This window comes from Epinephelus moara, chromosome 16 (genome assembly GCF_006386435.1).
Source record: "Epinephelus moara isolate mb chromosome 16, YSFRI_EMoa_1.0, whole genome shotgun sequence".
NCBI lineage: Eukaryota > Metazoa > Chordata > Actinopteri > Perciformes > Serranidae > Epinephelus > Epinephelus moara.
The window spans coordinates 47,450,068-47,471,923 of NC_065521.1; the positions used below are offsets into that span (position 1 = coordinate 47,450,068).

Below are 21,856 nucleotides of genomic sequence, written 5' to 3' on the forward strand. Positions count from 1 at the left end.
AAAAAGCTTGTTTAGTGGACTAACTTTGCACTTGAAGGTTGCCCGTTCACTTACGTTTTAACAGGTCTGACGCTACTATGCGCCCCGGCTGTATCTAGGCTAACGGCTAACATGCTAACTATTATTTTTCGTCACTAGTCACTTGAAACAAATTTAGGACGATAGGAGACAGGTTGACATAAACTGAAATTTCCCTTTAATCTGTGGCAGCTGCAACTCTTGTTGAATTAAAGGTTGGAATAGATTTGTTTTGAATGAATCTGAGTTCCCTCTGGTGAACGGTGATGCAGTGTATATGTCTGAGGCTTTTATTGTGAAAGGTAAGAACGAAAGGAGTAATAAAGTTTGCTGTCTTGTTCTGGACTGCAGTGCTGCCATATTTTTCAGCGATGTGACTCCACATATTGTCCTTGATATCATTGTCTTTATTGTTTTTTGTGTCCTTTGTCATATTTGTCATATAATACAGGGTTCTGGGGAACACAAACCATCAACAGGTCTGCCACTAAGAAGTTGTGATGTGACAGCCGTTCCTCACAGTGTGATTGGTGGTGGATTCTTTTATTTGTGGTGCAAAAGCTCAAAGAAATTGTCCCGGTTTTGAAATAGATTGTTCCTTATTTCGGCACGTAACGTTCGCATTCTGTGTGAAAGTATTCATGACAAAACAACAGTTCAAAAATATAAACTGATGAATTAATCGCACAAAAAAAGAGTTAAGACTAAACTATAAGTACCAATAACTAGATGACTAAAATGTGACTATTGCTAAACTCGGACAGGTTAGAACATATAAGAGGACCATGTTAACACAGAGAGACAAAGACCAACAGGAAGTTGCGAACACATAAAAAAAAAACCACAGACAGAATTCAGTTTTTTCTTGTTAATTAAAAAGAATTTAAAGGTCCAGGTTTAAGATTTAGACGGATTTAATGGAATCTAGCTGTGAACACTGCAGATTGTAACCAGCTGAAACTTCTCCTGGTTAAAACTTCAAAGGTGATCAGTGCTTCACAGGGTTTTAGGGGGAGCTGAATGGTCTCCTCATCTCCAGAACAAACTGACCAGTTGATTTAAATTAGATTGATTTAAATAAAGCAGTTTATTTTACAAACCAGTGTTAGGGCAGGTCACAAACGCACTGCTTGTGCTCATCTTTTTTTCTCTGATAACTATATGTGTGCTCAAACCTTATTTCTGATCCAGATGTTCAGGAGGTTTAAACTAGAGCTGAAATATCTACAGAGGCCTCTGACTCTCGCTGGGTGATTTAAACCAGCAAAAAACACTGAAAGCCGTCTGATGTTTCAAATCGGTGTTTCTCCAAAGCTATTTGGCATGTCGGAGACGGCCTGCTAGCCCAGCACCTGCTAATCTGTGCTCACCTTTTTCCTCTAATAACTTAAGATCTAGATGTTCAGGGTTTTTTTTTTTTTACAGAGAGCAAAACAGATGGACCCAGTGATTAAAACAGGTAGAAACACTGGATAAAACAGTTTCAACATTTAAAAAAGGGTGTTTTTCCAATGCTGCTCGTCACAGAGGGGCTCCCAAGTACAGTGACAGAACATGATAACGTGAATGTTCCTATCTAGAGCCAGTGGTGGTTTGTCCGTTCTAGGCTTCCGTAAAAGCATGGTGGTGTAACATGGTGATCTCTGTAGACGAGGCCTCGCTCCCTATCTAAATATAAACAGCTTATTCTAAGGTAATGAAAACACAGCAGCTTATTTTCAGGTGATTTTACACTACAGACATCATACTTTTCAAATTATATTCAATTTCTGCCAATACACTCTCTAAATCCTGCACACTGGACCTTTAAAGAAACTCTAGTATCTCTTCTCTCAGATTTACATGTGTGTGTCTAAAAGCCACGGAGGAGTGTGTGATCCTCCAGTGACATGAACAGAGACATTAGAAGATACTCACTGTAGCCCATCCCCTGGACAAAATACTTGAAGGCCTCGGCTAGTTTCCCAGGCTGAGGAGAGACAAACACACTTTAGTCAGACTGTTGATAAAAGTGATCATTCCTCCTGTCCACACACACTGTGAAGAGATCCCCGTCTAATCCCTTTTTTGTTGAGTGTAAAAATCAGTAAGACAAATCAAATTTACAGACTTTTCAGTATAAAATTCTCTGTTTGTGTTATTATCTCTCCACCGCAGCTCAGCAAGGAAACACTGTCCTGAAATTACACAGAGGAAATCCTGCGACAGACTGGTGGAAGATACCCAGTTTATTTATATAACTCAGACTTCTGAAACCTCAGGTTAACTTCAGCTGAATTTTAAAATACATTTTTCCACAGAATGATGACTGTGGATTTTGTCCTTCATCAATTTCATTTAAATGTATTGGCAACGGATCACAAGGAACTACTACACCAACCAGAGCACATATGGGCACGTCAGTATTGTTTTGCAATCTTAGTCTTTAAGCTCACAGTATGAGAACAGTTAGTCTCAGACATACTTTCCATATCAAACATCTGATGACAGCTGCAGACACAGTTCTATTCTCAGTACAACTGACAGTTCATGTCAAACCCCGGCAATGAACGGGAGGGCTGAGAGGTGAGGTTACCATTCTTCTACTACTGACATCGAGTGAAAACAGAGCTAAGAAGCGGTTGCTGGGTCCGGAAGGAATATCTGTCAAATATCCAACCTAAAACTAACTTGACCTGCAGTGTTCTGGACTAAACTGGAGTTTGGAACAAGAGATTGGAGCACGTGCAGCCGACAGTCCACACTGTCACAAAAAATAGGTTGCACGTGGACGTCCACACAGACCCCTCAGACTCACCTGCACCACCTGAGGAAGTCCTCCACAGTCCGCCATCTGGTGGAGACACAAAGAATAACACAACATGTGATGAGAGCAAAATTTTTCAAATTAAATTTTCTTTATATGTCAGTCCACTCAATTAGGCAACTGGCTCATTCATATATGTATTGATGCTTATAACTCAGGGGGCATTACAGGTTTAATATGGCTTCACATCAGTGAATAGGGACTGCAGACTGTGAGACAATGATGGGGAAAAAGAGCTGGACACTGATGCCTGGGAAACACGGTCGTCCTCCACCAAATCCCCGACCTGCTGCTGGACTTCTGCTGGAAAAACCTGATGTGCTTTTTCATCACGCCCAAACAGAAGTCCAAAAAAACTGTTTGACCATGCCCGTGTTTTTTGGTCTTGCCCTTCTGTTCAGACTTTCTGGAAGGAGGTAGCAACAATCATTCAAAGACTCATGCAACATTCACATCCTTTAATCGTGGACAAATCCCTGACATACTAAGTAAAGATGATATCTATCTATTAAGATCTTGCTGGCGGCAAGTAAAACAGTCATTACAAAATACTGGCTCCAGAAAAACTGCTAGCCTCTGTTTTAATACTGTTTAACATTCACATCTTCTGGAGCAGATGACCTCTTCCATACGACTGCAAAAAGAATTGGGAGAAAAACGGTGGAGAAAATGGTGTGTTTATTTAGCCGAGACAGATTTAGAAGTACCATGTGAGATCCTACTTTAAATTAGGAAAGTCTGCTTTGACTTTTTAAACATCCAATGACCTCATATTCATCTTTTTTCACCCTGTGGACTGCTTCTGTTTTTCTTCTTTTATTTCTGTACTCATTAAATGTAAGACATTTTCATAAATAAAAAAGTGTACTGAAAAAAAATCCGTCAACTGGCAGTTGAAATGTACCTCTTCGCAAATCTGTTTTATACACACATGTATTAAACGAGGGTGGTAGTGTAGTGTCAGCCATAGTATGACACTCCTGGTGCAGTTTGAGGGTTTGCTCAAGGACACCTCAGCAGTGCCCAGGAGGCAAACTGGCACCTCTCCACATGCCAGTCCAAAGCCAGTACTCAGTCCATACAGAGACTTGGACTAGTAACCATCCAGTTCAGAGCCAAGTCCCCACAGACTGTTCAATTCAGACTTACTCATAGTTTAAGGTTGACCCATAACCACATGCTAAACACAAGATCACTCCCAAATTCATTAACAGATGCACCCAGATAAGAACTATAATCTAAACCAGAACAAAGGAGGAACTGGGAATCAATTTCCCCTTTAAACAGTATTCTATTGGCCGTATTTATTAACTTCTGTTATATGTTTCTTTCCATCTTCAACCTGGTGTGTGAACTACTGCTGCACTTTGCCAAAATGTCCAGACTTTAGCTCAAGGTGGGACTGTACCATTTTGGGAGGGGCTTCTCAGTTACTCCACTGTGGACTCGAGTTTGGCAGTTAAATAACTGTGTATGTTTTTGTTAGTACGAGAAGATAGGAGATGTGCATGCTCAGATTTATCAGCTCAGTCCACACATGAGTCCACACAACCCACAGTAACTGGCCCAGAACTGTACAGGCCCACTGGGATTTCTCCAAACCTCCAGATTAAAAACTCCCCCGTCGACTAAAGGGAAAACACCGAAATAGTAAATCACTGAATAATTATTGGGATGGCTGAACATCACAGACCGACGACACCTAACAGCAGAGTACAGAGAGAGACGGGTGAGAAAAGAGAGGAGACAGACAGATGGGTACCTTAAGCAGAGTGGTCTTGGTGGGATTCAGTCTGGAGTTACACTCCACCTGCAAGGCACACGCACGCACACACACACACACACACACACACACACACACACACACACACACACGCAGTATTAACAACAATCTGACGTCACCTACTAGCTGTTGTCAAGGAAACAGAGCAGACACTCACCACGACATCAACAGCAGGCGACGTGTCTCCAACGACCAGCAGAGCGGGACACCTGAGACACACACACACACACACACACACACACACACAGAGTCAGATAAGCTCTAACAGGACGTGTCAGTGGAAAGGTATAATTACTAAATAAAGCAAAGAAAGAAGAAATGATACCTGAGTGTGGTGACTGTGTTTTCATTCAGACCAGGGATCGGCCGCTCGATCTGCAACTCAGCACGACTAACACACACACACAGACACACACACATAAATACAGACTCCAGGCAGCTGCTGTAACAGTCCTTTTGAAGTAAACACACTGAGGAAGACGATACAGAACAATATTTTGGTTTTTCACTGAGCTCACAGAACAGCTCAGTTGCAGCTTCATGTTGACAGAAGCAGCAGTGATAACATTCACAGTACAAGATGAAGTAGAAGGTTGTCTCAGTAAATAATGCACTGAACTGTAATGTTTTGTCTTCAGTCTTTCCAATCTTAACTAATTTCTAATAACAGCCAACATGGTTGCTTAACATACACAAGTGTTTGTAGATCAGCCACATAACCCCAGTGAAGACATTTAAACTGCACAGAGACACACAGTGTTTGGTCTCATACCTGCTGTAGCTGTTATAAAACATGGCCAAGTTGTCCTGCGGTATATCCTGAGAGATGTGGAGTCTGTACGTCTGGATGATCTCCATATTCTCTGTTAGCTCGTCCTGCACACACACACACAAACACACAGACAGCTCACAGGTCAGTGGAGCTTAACAAATTGGTCTTATAAAGCTTTAAGGTCTTGTAAAACTAGTTTGTCCTCACAGTGCTGAAGTGGTGTCCCATGATCATGTCGACCAGGTTGCTCGTCCAGCCACTCAGCTGCAGGAAACAAAAGCATCACATTTTATTGTCGTATTTCACCACATACAAAAAAATTCAGCTGCTTTCATCTCTTACTCTTCAGCTGACAGTTCAAACATGTCAATAGACACTTCAACTAAACCCTTAAAGCTGGGGCCTGCAGTTTAATTTTGGCGTCACTGGGCAAGAAACCCATATTAAACTTTGTGCATGTTGTATTTCAAATGGTCTGAGAGAAAGACACACCTCTACACCTTGTCTTGACTCTGTTTTCAGGCTTTAGAATATCTAGCCAGTGACGGGAAACTTTGGCCAATCACTGGCCATTGCAGGGAGATGGCATTCCTATTGGCTATTCTACAAATGCAGATGCTCGTGCACGTCCCTTCAGATGGTAAAAGCCTGATTCTATAGCAGAAAAATCCTTCAGAAAAAGTTCCTGCATTGGCAACGACTTTCTACACTGAGCAACTCAAAAAAGGACAATGGATATAAACCGACTATAAACGAAACGTAACATGTCAACATCTGTACACCATGTCAGAGATGATGTCACATTTACATAGCCAATGTTAGCTCGAGCTTCAAATCACAGAGTGTCCTCCACCTCACTCCCTGCTGCTACAGACCACCTCCCCGGGAGGAGAGCAGGCAGCAGCTCCAGAGATGAACACCTTGCCAGCAACTTTTATCCACCCCCTCAAACCCCAGGGGCACCACATAGCTACAACCGTCAGATCAGCAAACTTTCTGTTGCTACTGTTAAACATGTTGGGTCTGGTGCTGAACAAATTCGAGCCACCGCCGCCACCGACCAAAGGACAGAGCTGCCGCCCACTCTCCTTCCAGCAAAGTCCACAGAGGGACCGTGTGGTGGCTAAGTAGCTAACTCTTCTCTCATTTGTGGTGTGATAAACAGAGAGAGAAGAAGCGGGGAGAGAGGGGGCTGAGTGGATGAGCTGTGTGCAACCCTACCATGAAATGAGATTCATTGTAAAGTTGCATCATATGGGAAACACTCGTGCATATGCCTGTGGTCATCTGGCGGGAGGGGCTTAGGAGAGAAAGGTAAGAGCTGCAGGAGGAGGGTGAAGTTTGAAATTCTGGCGACCTTCTGCTACCCCGGCTATAGACTGAGAATTGCTGTCAAGGTCAAGAATGAACCTTCTTTATTTTGAAACTGTCAATTAAACCTGGGATTATGAAAGCGTGTGTGTGTGTGTGTGTGTGTGTGTGTGTGTGTGTGTGTGTGTGAGTGGTGGGCAGGACAAACCTTGGAGGCAGCCCAGTCCATCCAGCCCTTGGCACAGGGATCAATGTTGATCAGAACTAAACCCTCCACCAGAGTGGGCTCCTTCAGCTGAAACACAACAGCAAAGGTCGTCATCATCACCACTGTCATCATCATCATCATCATTATTACCACCAGGCCAACAGCAAGAGGAAGTGATGTGACAGAAAAAAAGACAGACAACAGTCCGTCCTGTCGTAGGCTCTGACTGAGCTTCTCCAGTTAACCTTGCTTCATTACTCTGTTGCTGAGTGAAGCGGATAAACTCACAGCCAGTTTGGTGAGGATGTAGGCTCCAGCTCCGACGCCGATACCTATCACACTCTTCACCCTGATGATGACACACACATACACACACATATACGTCAGGGTGAACTAACCAACTGTCTGTAGTTGAATCTAAAACACCCATCATGCATCACAGAGAAGACAGCGACTCACTGAAGCTGTGTCAGAACAGACGGCAGCATCTCAGCCAACTCATCCATGGTGGGGTACTGGTACCTGCACACACACATCAGGATGGATGTAAACATGGGTCCAGTAACACATCTTGAACTGGACTGTAATCTATCTAACCCTAATATCCAATATTTTGTTAACACTGCTGACAAGCAAAAACTGCTCCTGTCGATCCTTTCGCACACTGAGCTGTGCTGCATCTATATATATATTTAGCAATGCACTGCCTCATGGAGGTCTTTGTTGTACTTACTGACACACAGTGCAGGAAATCTTTGTTTGTTTTATTTAAAGACATTAATGTTACACAGGAGAGTCCTCGTCACTGAGCCTTTACTCCCAGAGGTTTTTATTTTCCTTCCTCTGATCACGACACTGTGCCAGCAGCTGTGTTGTTGAACAAAGGGGACTCGAACAAAGATTTTGTTTCCTATTTTTTCTGTATAATGAGTATTTAAAGACCCTCTTTAGTGCATTTTAAAAATGTTATGATATTTCTTGTTTTTCTAAATCATTTCCTGACGATACTGATTAGTCACACTAATCACAGGAAACTTAATTTTGTGCTGAAAGCTAAAAAAAAAAGCAGGTTGTTGCTGAAACAGAAAGATGATGTATGACTATAGTAGAATCTGCAGGTCAAACATCATCCTCCAAGCTTCTGCAGGTGCACTGTCATCAACATCATTGCGAGCTAACTCATCAGCTTCATCATGGCCTTAGTTATATCGGTCTGTATAGGTGTGTCTATCTGTCTGTCTGTACATATGTCAGTCTAAATTACTGCATGGCTAACGAGTGTCTTCACTGTATGTTTTTAGTTTCCTACATCTTAGTTTAGTATGTTGTTTATTTTCATAATGGCATTTGTATGTGTATGTCTGTATGTGCAGCATGGACAGATATGTCCACTGTTTGAAATGCAGTTTCAGGACCTTTTAAAAATGTTTGCTCCATCTACAAGCACTAAAACAGGGAAGTGCACAACTTTCAGTCCAGACACAAACAACACTTTCACACAGCAACAAGAAAAAGTCCCGCCAGGTAAGCAAAAGATAAAAAGATTCATAGTGCTGCCCTCTGTGCTGTTGGTGCTGAGAGCTGAGGTGAGAGCACAGCACCTCCGAAATGTCCAATAGCTGTATTTCAAACAGCAAACCTCGGCAACATATCTATCCCTGCTGTGGTGCACTGTGGCCGGTGTGCGGGGGCGCGGCTTCGTGGTGCAGCAGCAGTAAAACGGCGCCTCGTTACTACGTTAAACCGACAGCTGTGAGAAGGACAGAGTCCGTGGGTTGTGCTAATTCTTGTCTCATTTGTCCTCTGATTAACAGTAAACGACTGCAGCTGCAATCTGGTTGCCATAGTGATATATTATGTCTGACGATTAACCACACCCCTATTCTTTGTTTGTGAAAGAACCTTAACCGTTAAACAGAAGGTAGCGCTGACTGGAGGGGGGCTTTAATGCTGAAGAACAACAAGTCACATAAGAACCTTGGGAAAACACACCTGTGAGTGTGTGAGTGTGCGTGTGCTTGTGCGTGTGTGCGTTACCCGGTGGGGAATACAGGAGCGTTCTCCTGCTGTCCTGGAGCATCAACGTGCAGAACGGAGAAATGCTGTGTCACTTCCTGCATGTCTTCGTAGTTAAAAAGGCTGTTAAAACAAGACTTATCTACGTGCACATAAACAAACACACACACACACACACACACACACACACACACACACGTCATGCATTGAGTCCTTGTTTACCATATATTTTTTCTCCGTACTGTACCTCTATAGTATATGTACTGTACTGTATGACGACTGTGAATGCGTGTGTGCTTATTTACTCACGGTTAAGTCCGATGTCATGGTAGGTGAGGATTGTGGGTCGGTTGCCCTTAGCAACTCCCCTCATGGTAACGTGCAGCACACCGTGGGCCGTCTCCACATCGTGCTCCTGCACAACACAGCAAACAACAAACAAACATCACCCTGTCTGCACCGACAACAAACAGCACAACAGCAGCCTCGAGGGTGAACTCACTAAATCCATTTCATGCTGTAGAATAAATCACACTCAGCCGAGAGAAGTGACACGGAGGGCATGTACCAGTGGGGCTCCTCTGAGCCCGACTTTCATTGTAACATGAGTAAAGAACAAAAACATGGTCCTGATATCACAGAGACAGTCAGCAGCTTTTAACAGGCTGAAGCTGCTCACTGGAAAACTGATACATCACATTTCTTTGGTCAGAAATCAGCAGCCGAGTGGAGGGCAGATGTTCTATCAGGTGTTTGTGTTTCCAACCAACCAACAGATGAACGTGCACGATAAGTATAGTACATCCACTGTAGACATGGACGCACCAAGATAACTCTGGGATGTTTCGGGAGGATTATTTGATAGAAATCAGAATGTAGATGATGATCAGAAGCTGTGTAGTAAAACATATTCAGCTTGTTACAGACAGAACATGGACAGACAGATGAATGGCTTCACACAGGCTGAGGTGTTGCCCAGTAATCTCATTAATGAACCGACCATGTAACGACCTGACAGATTCTATTAATGAAATCTTAAGCTTCCTCACATGCTGTGCACACACACAGATTGTCATTACACTGTCAAACTGCATGAGTTTTAAAACCAGGGCTTAATAATGTGTTGAGGCTGCTCACTGAAGGAGCCTCTCAGATGAGCTGTAGAGAGCTGAAAACACTGACACTTAAAAACCTCATAACATTTTCATCCCTCTCTGTAAAATGTTACTGACTGTCTGCAAAAAGGCAAAAACTAAAAACTCAAACACACTTACTGTCACAGACTTAAACAATGGATGGAGATAAATCTGACAGTAAAGTAAGAAATGTAATGTTTCTGTGCTCTGTTCTTTTCTTCTGTATGACATCTTTAAATTGGTACAAACAAATCTTTTTAACCATTTCAATCTAACTTTTAACTAAATATATTTCTTCTTCTTTGAAGATCTACCATTGCATTTCCTGTTTTTAAGTTGTAACACTTGAATTTCTCACACTACCCTTTCTGTCTGTCTCTGTAAAATACATGCAGGTACTTTAATGGGAAGTGTGTCGGATTTAGTGGCATCTAGCAGTGAGGATGTAGATTGCAACCTAGGGAAACTTCTACCGTGTGCCAAGCATGTAGCATGTGCTCAAACACATGAATGGTGCCGTCTAGAGCCAGTGTTTGGTTTGTCCGTTCAGGGCTACTGTAGAAACAACATGGTGGACTCTGAGGAGGACGATCTGCCGGGCCCCCAGGAAGTGCGTTGGGCTTTGAAGCCAATTTTCGTAGTGGAATTACAACTCCCAAGTCTGTCACATGATGTCACAGAGCCCTCAAAGACTTTTTCCTATTGACTTACATTAGGAAAGAGATGCCTGTAAATCAGTGGATACGTTCTGTAAAATAACACTTGGAAAGTCTAGAAGAGCTGCAAGATTAAATCATTTTAATGAAGTCTCTAGTGCGTCTGCTCTATGGGCCCAATGATGGGGAGGACATGCCCATCACCCAGGTAATTTTGTACCGCGGAAATTAAGCTTTTCTGGCTTCATGCTTTCAAAGGAATGAACGGGATCCTGCCTCCAACGCTGTATCCAGGTCTCTTTATACATCCATGGTACCGACTCTGTGTGTAGATATAAACGGGTCATTTTAAGGTTACTAAAACACAATGATGTTTAGTTTCAGGAGATCAAACACTAATTAGGGCTGCCCCTTGAAAGTCAGCGATTCAAATCGTCAGACAGAGACCTCAGTAAAGTGAGACTGCTTCAAGTTGAGCAAGTTTTTCTTTGCTAGTCAGTGTGTTGTGCAGTGTACGTCTGGGGATGTTTTGGCCCCCAGATTTGCTACACGGTGAGCGCTCTTGACTTTCACGCTACTCTTTGGTACAGAGACAGATGTGGACGTGACGCAGCGGCACAGAGGAGGAGAAACTTTCCACCATAAGGCTTCAGAATAACATTATCCTCACTCTTCTGCTTGGAGTTGGTGAATTTACAGCTCACAGATGCTTATACTTAATACAACACAGTCTCTGGCTTTTGTTTGATATATAGTGTTGGCAAAAAATGCTGTTGCACATTTCTTATCGTTGTTAGTGCAGTTAGCTTGTTTACTATATTACCTGAATTCTGCTGTCACACTGAACGTCCCGCTGAGCCCCGTTTAAACTTTAAAACTCTATATGGGGGTAAAACAAAGAATCGTCTAATATTCGTATTAAAAGGCAAAATCTGAGTTGGCTGACATAAGTCTGAGTCAGGTTCAGCCCGAACACTAATGTTATCATATAGTTATGATTATTATAATCCATTTCTGCTAATATCTCCCCCTGCATCCCACACACTGGGCCTTTAATGGAAAGTGTTTAATTAAATAACACTGTGAACTTTAAAACTTTCCCTAGTAAATAGTTTTGCACATTCCTGCACAAAACTCAACTTCTAATTCTGTAAAGCACTTTTATTTAACAGCAGCAGATACACTGTACATATCTTTATCTTTTCTATTCTACATTTATTTCTTGACTGTTGTAGCACTTGCTTTTCTCTTACTATGTTTGCTGGTATGCACCAAAACACCAAAGTAAATTCCTTGTGTGTGATAAAGCTGATTCTAAAGTGTGACTGACTGATGTCACTCTAACAACTGAAGCAAGATACACACAGCCGAGTATTAAAAACAGTTTGCTGTCTGCAGGCTAACAGCATGTCTGCAGGTAGAGATGAGCAAGCTAACTAGCTAACCAGCTAAGAGGCTGCTGACTCTTTGAAGCTAGCAGCTGGCAAGGAAAGCAGGCTAATGAATGGCTAACTGGCTAACTCACCACCCCAACTCCTAAAGAACAGGAGATCTGGTGCAAATCCAGAGAGTCAGTCATCCTGACGGGGGAGGAGGAGGAGGAGAGGGGAGAGTTTTAGAGAGGAACAAAAAAGACACAAGGGTTCATAAAAAGCAGATATTAGAGAGGTCAGCAGAGACGGTGGTCAGCTGTTGTCCTTTCGCCTTCTGCCAAGTGGAGGAAGAAAGAGATAGTGGAGGCGGCATGATGGGATCAAGAGGAATAATCTCTGTAGTCATTGGCTGAGAGCAGTAAGGTCTTAAGGTCTGAACAGCCAACCACTTGTTGCCCTCCTTCCATCCTTCACTGGTTTCATCACGCCTTCCTCTCCTCTCCTCCTCTGCTCTTTATCTTCCCTCCTGAGCTCCTTCCATCCCACGGGGAAATCAGATTCACAACCATTACAAGAAAACCATAAAACAAACCACAGCTGAGTCACTTGAGACCTGCGAGCAGCTTTTTAATTAAAAGTTTTTCTCGCTCGTTGTTCAGACTGTTTGATATGGAAATATTACAAGTGTAGTGATTATTTACAGAACTGATATTATCCCCCATGAGCAGCGAAGACGGCAAACTGACAAAGGGCCATCAGAGAGATATTTATAACTCAGAAAGAGACTTCTGATCATTACATTTAAAATGCTATATGTAATAAATATGATTCTGAAATGTTTTTAGTTAATAAAGCCCACGACAACCTACTGAGAAAAACATACCACTCAAACTATATATTTCTTGTGTTCATTTTCTTTTCAAGGCTGTGTGTGTCTGTGTGTAGCTGAAAATTCAGCCTTCCCTGAAATGAACTTATGTTTTTCAGTTGACTGTCAGACAGTAATAAAGTGGATATGGCTTCAAAACAACTCACAGGATGTGTTGGAGGAGCAGACAGAGAGACAGAGCTGTTACTGTGCTCTAATTTAAAATAACTCTCTGATCAGAGGTATTGATGCAAATTGACCCGCTGTACTGACGTCAGTCTGATGAGTCCTGCTGATCAATCTGTGTGTGTGGAGCTGAAGGTTATCCAGCTGACTTCGGCCTGATGTTTGACAGCTTGTGAACAGTTTGCCTCACACACTCCTCCTAAAAATGATTCTTTGAGCCACTGGTCTCTTCTTTTCCTATCTATCTTTTATCTAGCCTTTGTAACGTGCTGCTCTGAATATCTATCTGTCAATCAATTGTTTGTCACATGGAATTATACAAAGTACAACTCCAGTGAACCTTGACCCCATCAGCTCATTTAACTTGTGCACTTATCATGTAAATGTTTCTGGATGTTCTGGTAATCCGTGGTTTCTGGTTGTGGAATGATTTGACTGTCCGCACACACCCTGACCTCGATGTCGCTCCTGCCAAACACAGGCAGCGACTCTGCTCTGCAGCCGGCTCTGAACAGTGTATAGCATTGATCCTCAGCAGTAACAGGACAGCATCTCCCACTGTCACACCAGTCCTTATTCACCATGAAGCCACATTTCCTCTCCTTCTCTCCCAGAGTTCTCTGCTCTGTCAGATCAGCGTATCAAAAAAGGGTCACCTGGTTGAATGTCACCGTCCAGGATTTAGCTAAGTGTCGGTGGATCAAAGGATATCACAGTTCCTGATATCCTGTAGGAAACTGATGCGGCATGGAGGTCGTCCCATTTATTTTCCAATGTCTGTGCAATGGCGAGCAGAATTTAGCTCAGCTGGTGCCATCAACTCCATCTTTTCCTCGATATTAACATTCGAAAACCTCGACATGGCTAACTAGCAGCTGGCTAGCTAGAAGTTGGCTGAGGGAGAGTTTACAGGACGGTGAGTTGATTTCCGAATCCTGAGGAGCGACTCGCAACCACAACCACCATCGTCCAAAGCCAACCAAAAAAAGCACCACTAACACTTGCAGAATAGACGTAAGAGCCTAAATTTAGCACCAATTCAGCACAAATTTAGTGGAGTTGACAGAGAGACAACTGGAAGCTTCTGCGCCTATGTCAGTGACTCTTGTTGAATCATTAATTTGAATTATAATAGGATTTATACCGTCATTATGAAAAACTATGTGATAAATTCTGAGCCTCTCAGAGACACTGATGTACTTTTAACTAACATGTTTCATATTCCAACCTTGAAAAACATGATATAGAAATATTTTTGTCTATGTCCCTGATGAAAGGTCTGACTCTGATTCAGATTCCAGCAGCTCACGATGCTAACAGAGAGGAAACGGTGTGCTGACTGTGTGAAGCTCTGATGGTGCTGAACTCACCTGACAGTCAAAGTCCTGGAGATTTCTCCCATTCTGAGGAGACAGAGAGAAATTCTTTCATCATTATTGTTATGAAATGAGTTTATCCAGATATTAAAGTATCCAGGATATGATTCTGATCATAGTCACTTTATATATCAGAGGACATGTTTTTATTGGATAGTCCTTTATTCATGTGCTGTCGGATATATTGAAAAATTGCTGTATTTGGAAATTTAAAGAGATACTTTGCCGATTTTTAACCAGGTCTGTCACAGATGAATGTTGTTAAGATGCCCCCGTGCTGGCAGCGTCGTTAAACTCTCTGGTGGATTTGTACTAGCAGACGGGCAGGGAGCTGTGGGAGCTGGGAGCACAGGGCACGTCTTACACTGTTTATCTTCACACAGTTTGTCAGTTTCACCGCGGTCACACAGACCTGGTTAAACATGAGCAAAATATCACATCTGATAAAATAAAGTTTATTAAATCAGCTCTTTAAGCTGCAGGCAGCTACATCTGTTAGACACGTTTCTCCTGCTTTAGATTTTCTGACTGAACAGCACACTGTTGTGAGTCCTGGATACCCAACTTTCTAAAGCAGGTACAGGCCATGACCCCAGTTAAGCCCCGCCCCCTCCTCACCTGTCCTGTCAGGAGTGGTTTGATCTCAGTCAGCTGGACGTCGTGAAGCTCCTCCATCATAGGACTGCTTTACTGCCAATCAACCTGATGAGACACGCCTTCCAGACACACAAACGTAGAGAGAGACAGGTGTAGTGTTAGACAGTGTCAGTCAGGTAACTGCTGTTATGTCACATGTGAGCGTCAGTCCACCTGCTCTGCTGATGTAATGATAAAGCATTCATTGTTTTCTGTTGATGACGTCAAGCCAAAATGGTTCTGAACTGGTAAATCAATCAATTAAATATTGTTGACATTACTGACAGCAGCTCCCTTTCATACAAATGTCGAGCTAAGTAATTATGGTATTGTAAATTTAAACACACAATGGCAGCGTTATGTAACGTTGTCCTATTTGACACACACATCAATCACACAGACGACAGAAGTAATTAGTGTACAGAAGTTGGGATGTGCTCATCTGGGAAGTGAATGTGATAAAAACAAAAGCTGCTTTTCTGAGCTCTCAGAAAATCTAAACAGACCTTCTTTTGCATAGGACACTTCAGATAAATATAAGCACCGGATTTCTGCAGGTCAGTATGAACTAAAGGACATTTGTTTTCTTGCAGAGGTCTTTTAGAAAGCAAGAGTAGTAAGAAGGTGATGTAGTGAAAGTAGCACATCAGAGTTACATTACTGTTTTACAGGAAACTAGTGTTGTCACGATACAATACAGATATGGATATTCAATACAGTTCTCTATACCACCGGGGAAAATTCACATTGAGGGCATATAAATGTTTCATAAAAGATAAATATAACATGGCTTTAACATGACAACAACGGCTTTTCTTTTCTTGGTGTCAAAAATGGGGAAAAATGTCAATCAGTAGTTCTAGATAGGACCTTCACAAAATAGTCAAAAATTGGTTGAGTGAAATAGCAAAACAAAACTTCTAAAATACAAATTTAAAATTAAACAAAAAAACTGAAAGGTTTTGTATGCATATGTATTCAGCCCCTTTGCTATGACGCCCCTAAATAAAACCTGGTGCTGACAGTTACCTTCAGAAGTCACATCATCAGTAGGGGTGTAAATCACTAGTTTAATAATATCTATGCAATATTATATCGATTCTTTAGACAATGATACTATTTTTGCTGACATCATAAAGTCTGTCTCGATGTGATTTCGATTCAATGCAATTCAGGGGCCTGAGATCGATGTGAGACAATATGCCCATTTAACATTATCAGTTACAGAAGAAGCTGCCGCCCCTTTCTTATTTACATTTGGCCATAAAAGATAAAAACAACCCTTAAATAATGTAAATATCTGTAACCGCTTAAGTGCAGTAAAGTTCAATCTGCAGCACCAATAAGCAAGTTGCACCATTAAGACCAAGGAGCTCTCTAAACAGGTCAGGGACCAAGTCCTGAAGAAGCACAGATCAGGGTTGTGTTCTAAAAAAATATCTGAAGCTCCGAGCATCCCACTGAGCACCATTAAATCCATTCTTACAAAATGGGAAGAATATGGCACCGCAACAAACCTGCCAAGAGAAGGCCGCCCACCAAAACTCACAGACCAGGCAAGAAGGGCAGTAATCAGAGAGACAACAAAGAGACCAAAGATAAACCTGCAGGAGCTGGAGAGCTCCACAGCGGAGACTGGAGTATCTGACCACTGGACCACTTTAAGCCTTACAAGAAGAAATAAAAAAGAGCACATCTGTCCACCAAAAGGCATGTGGGAGACTCCCTAAATATATGTGGTAGACAGTACTCTGGTTATATTAGACTAAAACTGAACTTTCTGGCTACTCTTCAATAGCAAATGTGGTGAATACATATGGTCACTTAAGTATTAGTGGTAATTGCGATTTTAAATATGTTGCAATATGGTAAGTATTGCAATATATCGCGATGTATTAATTTTTTTCAACTGTAAAGTATGTTCCCCAGGAAAAACTGTATCAACATCTGTTTTATCTAATAAGATAAAACTTTCACTTTTTTGCAGCAAAATCTATCTGGTGGACTGAGAAGCAATTAGATTATTCTAGTAGGCTAGCTAAAGTTTAATGTGTATTAGTCATATTAATAATTTATATAATAAAAATAAATGTGTGATGATAGGATATTGCCACACAAAAATATTGTGATACTATGCTGTATCTATTTTCCCTCACCCCTTGGTTTGTTTGTTTTTTTTAGAATTTTTTTCCATTTCACTTCACAAAGTTTGACTATTTCATGTAGGTCCATTACAAAAAATCAAAATAAAAATCCATTTAAATTACAGGGTGTGATGCAACAACACTGGATAATGTGAAGGGGGGTGAATACTCACTGTACTCAGTGAACTGTCACAGAGGAGTAAAGAAAGCAGAAAATATTCACATTTCTGAAGCTGTAATCAAAGAATTTTGACTTTTGTTTTCTTTAAATACTACTTAAACTGATTGATGTATTATCAGATTAGCTGCCAAATAATTTAATAGTGAACAACTAATCTATTAATCGTTGCAGCTCTGACCTGTCCCATCAGACACACGTAAGACAGATTTGGCTGAAGTAAATCCTGTGCAGACAGGGTGCAGGTACAGCTAGTCCAGCACAGAGGGAAGCTTTAGGTTGGTTTCAAAAATAAATCAAATCAGATAAAAATGTTTACTTGTAAATTAAGACTTCATACATGAATCTGCACAGAGGTCTGACATTTGTTGTTGTTTGTTGTAGACACTAGCGGACTTGACAACACCCTAATCACACCAACAACAGATTATTTGGCTGAAAAATAAAATGACGTTTGTTTCCATCACCCAGCTCTGCCACCTGTCTGTCTGCTGGGTTATCTGTCTCTGTCTCTGGGTGTCTACCTGTGTCAAACTGTGTTATCCAACTGTGTGAATCTAATGGAAACAGCCAGTGATCTCACACTGGCAGTAGGCCATCCAGTTATGTGTGTGTGTGTGTGTGTGTGTGTGTGTGTGTGTGTGTTTGTGTGTGGGCAGACAGGTTGGGTAACAGTGTTTCAGCAGAGTAGCTTGGATGGATGTTGAGCTTCCTGTGGGCTACCTGGCTCTGACCCAAACAGATAACTAACTCACTGACTGACGGTGAAGCTGCAGTAACCAGTCAGATTGGAGCACATGCTGCACAGAGATGAGATGTACCGTTGGAACAGTTAATATCCAAAAACAGTTGCACAGAAATGGATCCCATTGTTCATAAATTGTATCTTAGCTGTTACTAGAGATTAATAAAGAAGCTAAATGGTGTTAAATACAGAAAATCTGAAGAGCTAGAAACCAAATAAGTTTAATCTAAACTGTAACTCATCAGTACATAAATGTCAAGTAAGCAAAGACACAACGTGCACACAGACAATCGGAAACTGGACACCGTCATGATCGTGAATACAGCGAGCTGAATAACCAGGTTTCTCTGTGCTCCATGGAAACACTAAATCCTGAATCTAAATCAAAATTAGCACAAGACTCACAACCAGGATACGAATGTGTGTTTTTAGTATATTCAGGGATATGACGTAAACATGGAGCACACAAAAACCTGGTTATTCTCATCCTCTAGTATTATCCGCGGCTCTGATCGTCTGCGTTGGTGCAGATGTGTCTCTGACTCCTCCACATCCAGAACATATTTTAAACCAAACTGTCTCAACAGCTGCGGATGAGCTACTTTCTAGCTGCTTTACTGATGGATTTAGCTTCTCCTTCGAGCAGGACAAAGACAATTCAAGTGCTCTGCAGCACCAATGTCAGCATTTGTATTTATTTCAGCCTGTAGGCCACCACTCCATCATTCATCAGCAGATTTTCTTTAACATAACTCAAGTTCAGGATGCAGAGAAGGATTAGAAACCTGGGTCAGGTGTTTACATGCCACCTTATCCCAGTTTCTGAGCACTCTGGCTAGTATGTTGAGGCTTCTCTAAACCTGGATGATGTCCGATAACATGTAAGCAGGGATGTAAGTTGTTGTTTAGATTGTGATCTGTGAAGAATAATTTGCTCTTATGGTGTTTGTCCACCTAACATCATAACATTATAATTTACAATACTATATCATGTTGATATGTTACTGATTCTTGCATCATATTCTAAAATTATATAAAGACAAACACTAAGTACCACTACCTGATCATATCGTCAGTCTGGTGTGCTCTGTTTACATAGACTTATTTATCAATCACACTCGACTGCCACTTAAATCACATTAAATTGCAATTTTTGTCAGCATTACGTTCTTATTTGTACTCTGTCTCTTTTTTATTTATTTTTTGTTAAATACATTGTTATCTTTTACCTTCTCTATTTATCTGTACATTGCTGTCTTTGCACTGTTGCAACAACCGAATATGTTATCTTGTATTAAGAAAAACAGACTTTAAAAAATAACTGGGACAGGAATGTGCATGCAAACATCGTATACAGATGAAGCCTGGATAATGTTGTGATCGTGTATAAGGAGCTAAATATCCAGGTTTCTCCATGTTCAATCTAATTATTTCAAATGTGTTCAAAATAAAGATGCCACCTCAGCCTGGGATAATAAGGGACTGTTCTTTACTTATCAGAGGAGGGGGATGGCTGGGGTTTGACTTTTATTTTTGTTAAATTTTGACCATCCCTGAAGCTACAAGTATTTCTCATTGAGCCTCCCCGAGTGACTAACAGAAAATGCATGACCCTCCCTCCACCATAAATAGTTATTAGATTTTTAAAACATACCCTTTGAAGTTAAAAGCTGGAGGCGAAATCCTGAAGTTGAAAAAAGACCCAGCTTTTCACTTTTGTCGTGCATGCTGATTAGTAGGGGTGGGGAAAAATCAATACAGCATAGTATCACGATATTTTTGTGTGGCAATATCGTATTGTCACACAGTGCCAAGTATTTATTATTTCATTGTATAAATTATTGATATTACAAATACAAATTAAACTTTAGGTAGCCCACTACAATAATTTAACTTAGTTGCTTTTTCAGTCTACTAGATACATTTTGCTGCAAAATAAATGGCTGAAGAGAGATGAACAGGCTGAAAATGTTATCTTATCAGATAAAACAGATGTTGACAAAGTTTTTCTTTGGGGACATAATTTACAGTTGAAAAAGGTAATAAATGTCAATATAGCCTATTTTATCGCAATACTCAGCATATCACAACATATTTAAAGTCACAATAATATTATATAATGACTTTAGTATCATATTGTGTATCCTCTGGTGATTCACACCCCGACTGGTGCGTTATTGCAAACGGTTTATTTTTGGCCAGATTTTAAATGAGGTGTACAATAACATGATTTTGATGAAATATCCCTACTTTAAGCTCAGATTTGGTTACTTCTTTTTTTCCTGACTAAAGTGTTCTTGCACATGTTGTGTCTAAAGACCGTCAGAAATGTAAAAATCCAACTATAGTTTCTGTTTTTCCAGTTTCTGCCTGTGATAAATGGTGTAATTTTGGAAATATTTAAAGAAAGCATGCCTGCAGGTTTCCTTTAAAAATCTGCAGTAACATAATCCAAAATAAAACCCATAAATCCCTCCCCAGGGATTAAAAATTATTTAACATGTCTCCCTCTTTTTGCACCACCTCGTCCCCCATCACATATAATGAACAGTCCCTAATGAGCATGTAAACATATTTGAATACTGCAGTCTGATTGGAGATAAATAATAAAACAGGCCAACAGAAGACGTCACTTTGTTTCTCTGATGACTTGTTATGGCGTTTGCCATTTTCCTGATTCGATTAGTTTCACTTTAAATGATCGATCAATGAAAATATCGACAGTTACAATAATAAAGGTTGTTTCTGTGCTGAACTGAGTGTACCGATGCTCTCAGCTCCGCTGTCCGCCCACACACACACACACACACACACACACACACACACAGAGCTCTGCTGATTATCTACCGTTACCGCTGCCTAATTAACGCGCCTGGACGCTAATGTTAGCTCCAGACAGACAGCTTAGGCTTAGCAACCGTTACTACGGGAGACGTTTCACCCTGATAGTGACACGCGCGCACGCACGTACTCACACACACCTGTAACCAAATACACCGTCGCCATACAAGCTCACGAGCACGGAACAACAACCTCCCAGCTAACTTGGCTCACTCACCACTTACCGTTTACAATAAGCCTAATAAGCTAGCACACTAAACCGTTAACCTAGCTAGTCAGCTAAGTTAGCCGTCACTCGGTTAGTAGCCGTTAGTAACCGTTACAGCAGATATTAACGGAGCTACTCACCGTCAGCAGTTAGCTCCGGAGGCTACTAAACTTATTCGTTAGGTCCAAGTGGTTAGTTAGCAGGTCGGTGCCGTTAACGTTGACTGATAACCGTTAGAGCGAGTTGAGCTGGTCGGGAGCGTCCTCTCTTCGACTGGACTGTCAGCAGCAGCAGCAGCACGCGGACTGTCAGGGGCGGAGCTACGTCAACGTAAACAACAGGTCGTTCATTCAGTGGGCGGTCACGAGGTCACTAAAATCACAACAGGTGTCAAGTTTACTCATATTTACACCGTGTAATCAGATTACTGAAATTAAAGTACAGATACCACGCTGTGTAAACTCCTCCTGTGCTACTCAAAACCTGACTTTAAAGGTCCCTTAATCTGCTCATACTCAGGTTCATACTTGTGTTCTGGGTTTCTAATAGAACATGTTCACATAACGTTACTTTAATGGTCATAAAACACATTATT

The 21,856-nt window shown here is 41.4% G+C and overlaps 1 protein-coding gene across 2 annotated transcripts in view; it reads right to left on the reverse strand.

The window, feature by feature from the left end:
• LOC126402470 (protein NDRG3-like) overlaps positions 1-21,562 on the reverse strand; it is a 27,822-nt gene extending 6,260 nt beyond the window's left edge. For both annotated transcript variants that reach the window (XM_050064488.1, XM_050064489.1), the window contains exons 1-15: positions 21,402-21,562; positions 15,128-15,225; positions 14,504-14,536; positions 9,224-9,329; positions 8,936-9,056; positions 7,358-7,420; positions 7,187-7,247; positions 6,899-6,985; positions 5,587-5,643; positions 5,380-5,483; positions 4,933-4,998; positions 4,765-4,816; positions 4,587-4,634; positions 2,816-2,851; positions 1,936-1,987 (exon numbers count right to left, since the gene is read on the reverse strand). In XM_050064488.1, coding sequence (XP_049920445.1) covers positions 1,936-1,987; positions 2,816-2,851; positions 4,587-4,634; positions 4,765-4,816; positions 4,933-4,998; positions 5,380-5,483; positions 5,587-5,643; positions 6,899-6,985; positions 7,187-7,247; positions 7,358-7,420; positions 8,936-9,056; positions 9,224-9,329; positions 14,504-14,536; positions 15,128-15,187 — 946 coding nt within the window. In that variant the 5' untranslated portion in view covers positions 15,188-15,225; positions 21,402-21,562. The remainder of the gene's footprint in view (positions 1-1,935; positions 1,988-2,815; positions 2,852-4,586; positions 4,635-4,764; positions 4,817-4,932; positions 4,999-5,379; positions 5,484-5,586; positions 5,644-6,898; positions 6,986-7,186; positions 7,248-7,357; positions 7,421-8,935; positions 9,057-9,223; positions 9,330-14,503; positions 14,537-15,127; positions 15,226-21,401) is intronic.
• Positions 21,563-21,856: the final 294 nt, after the last annotated feature.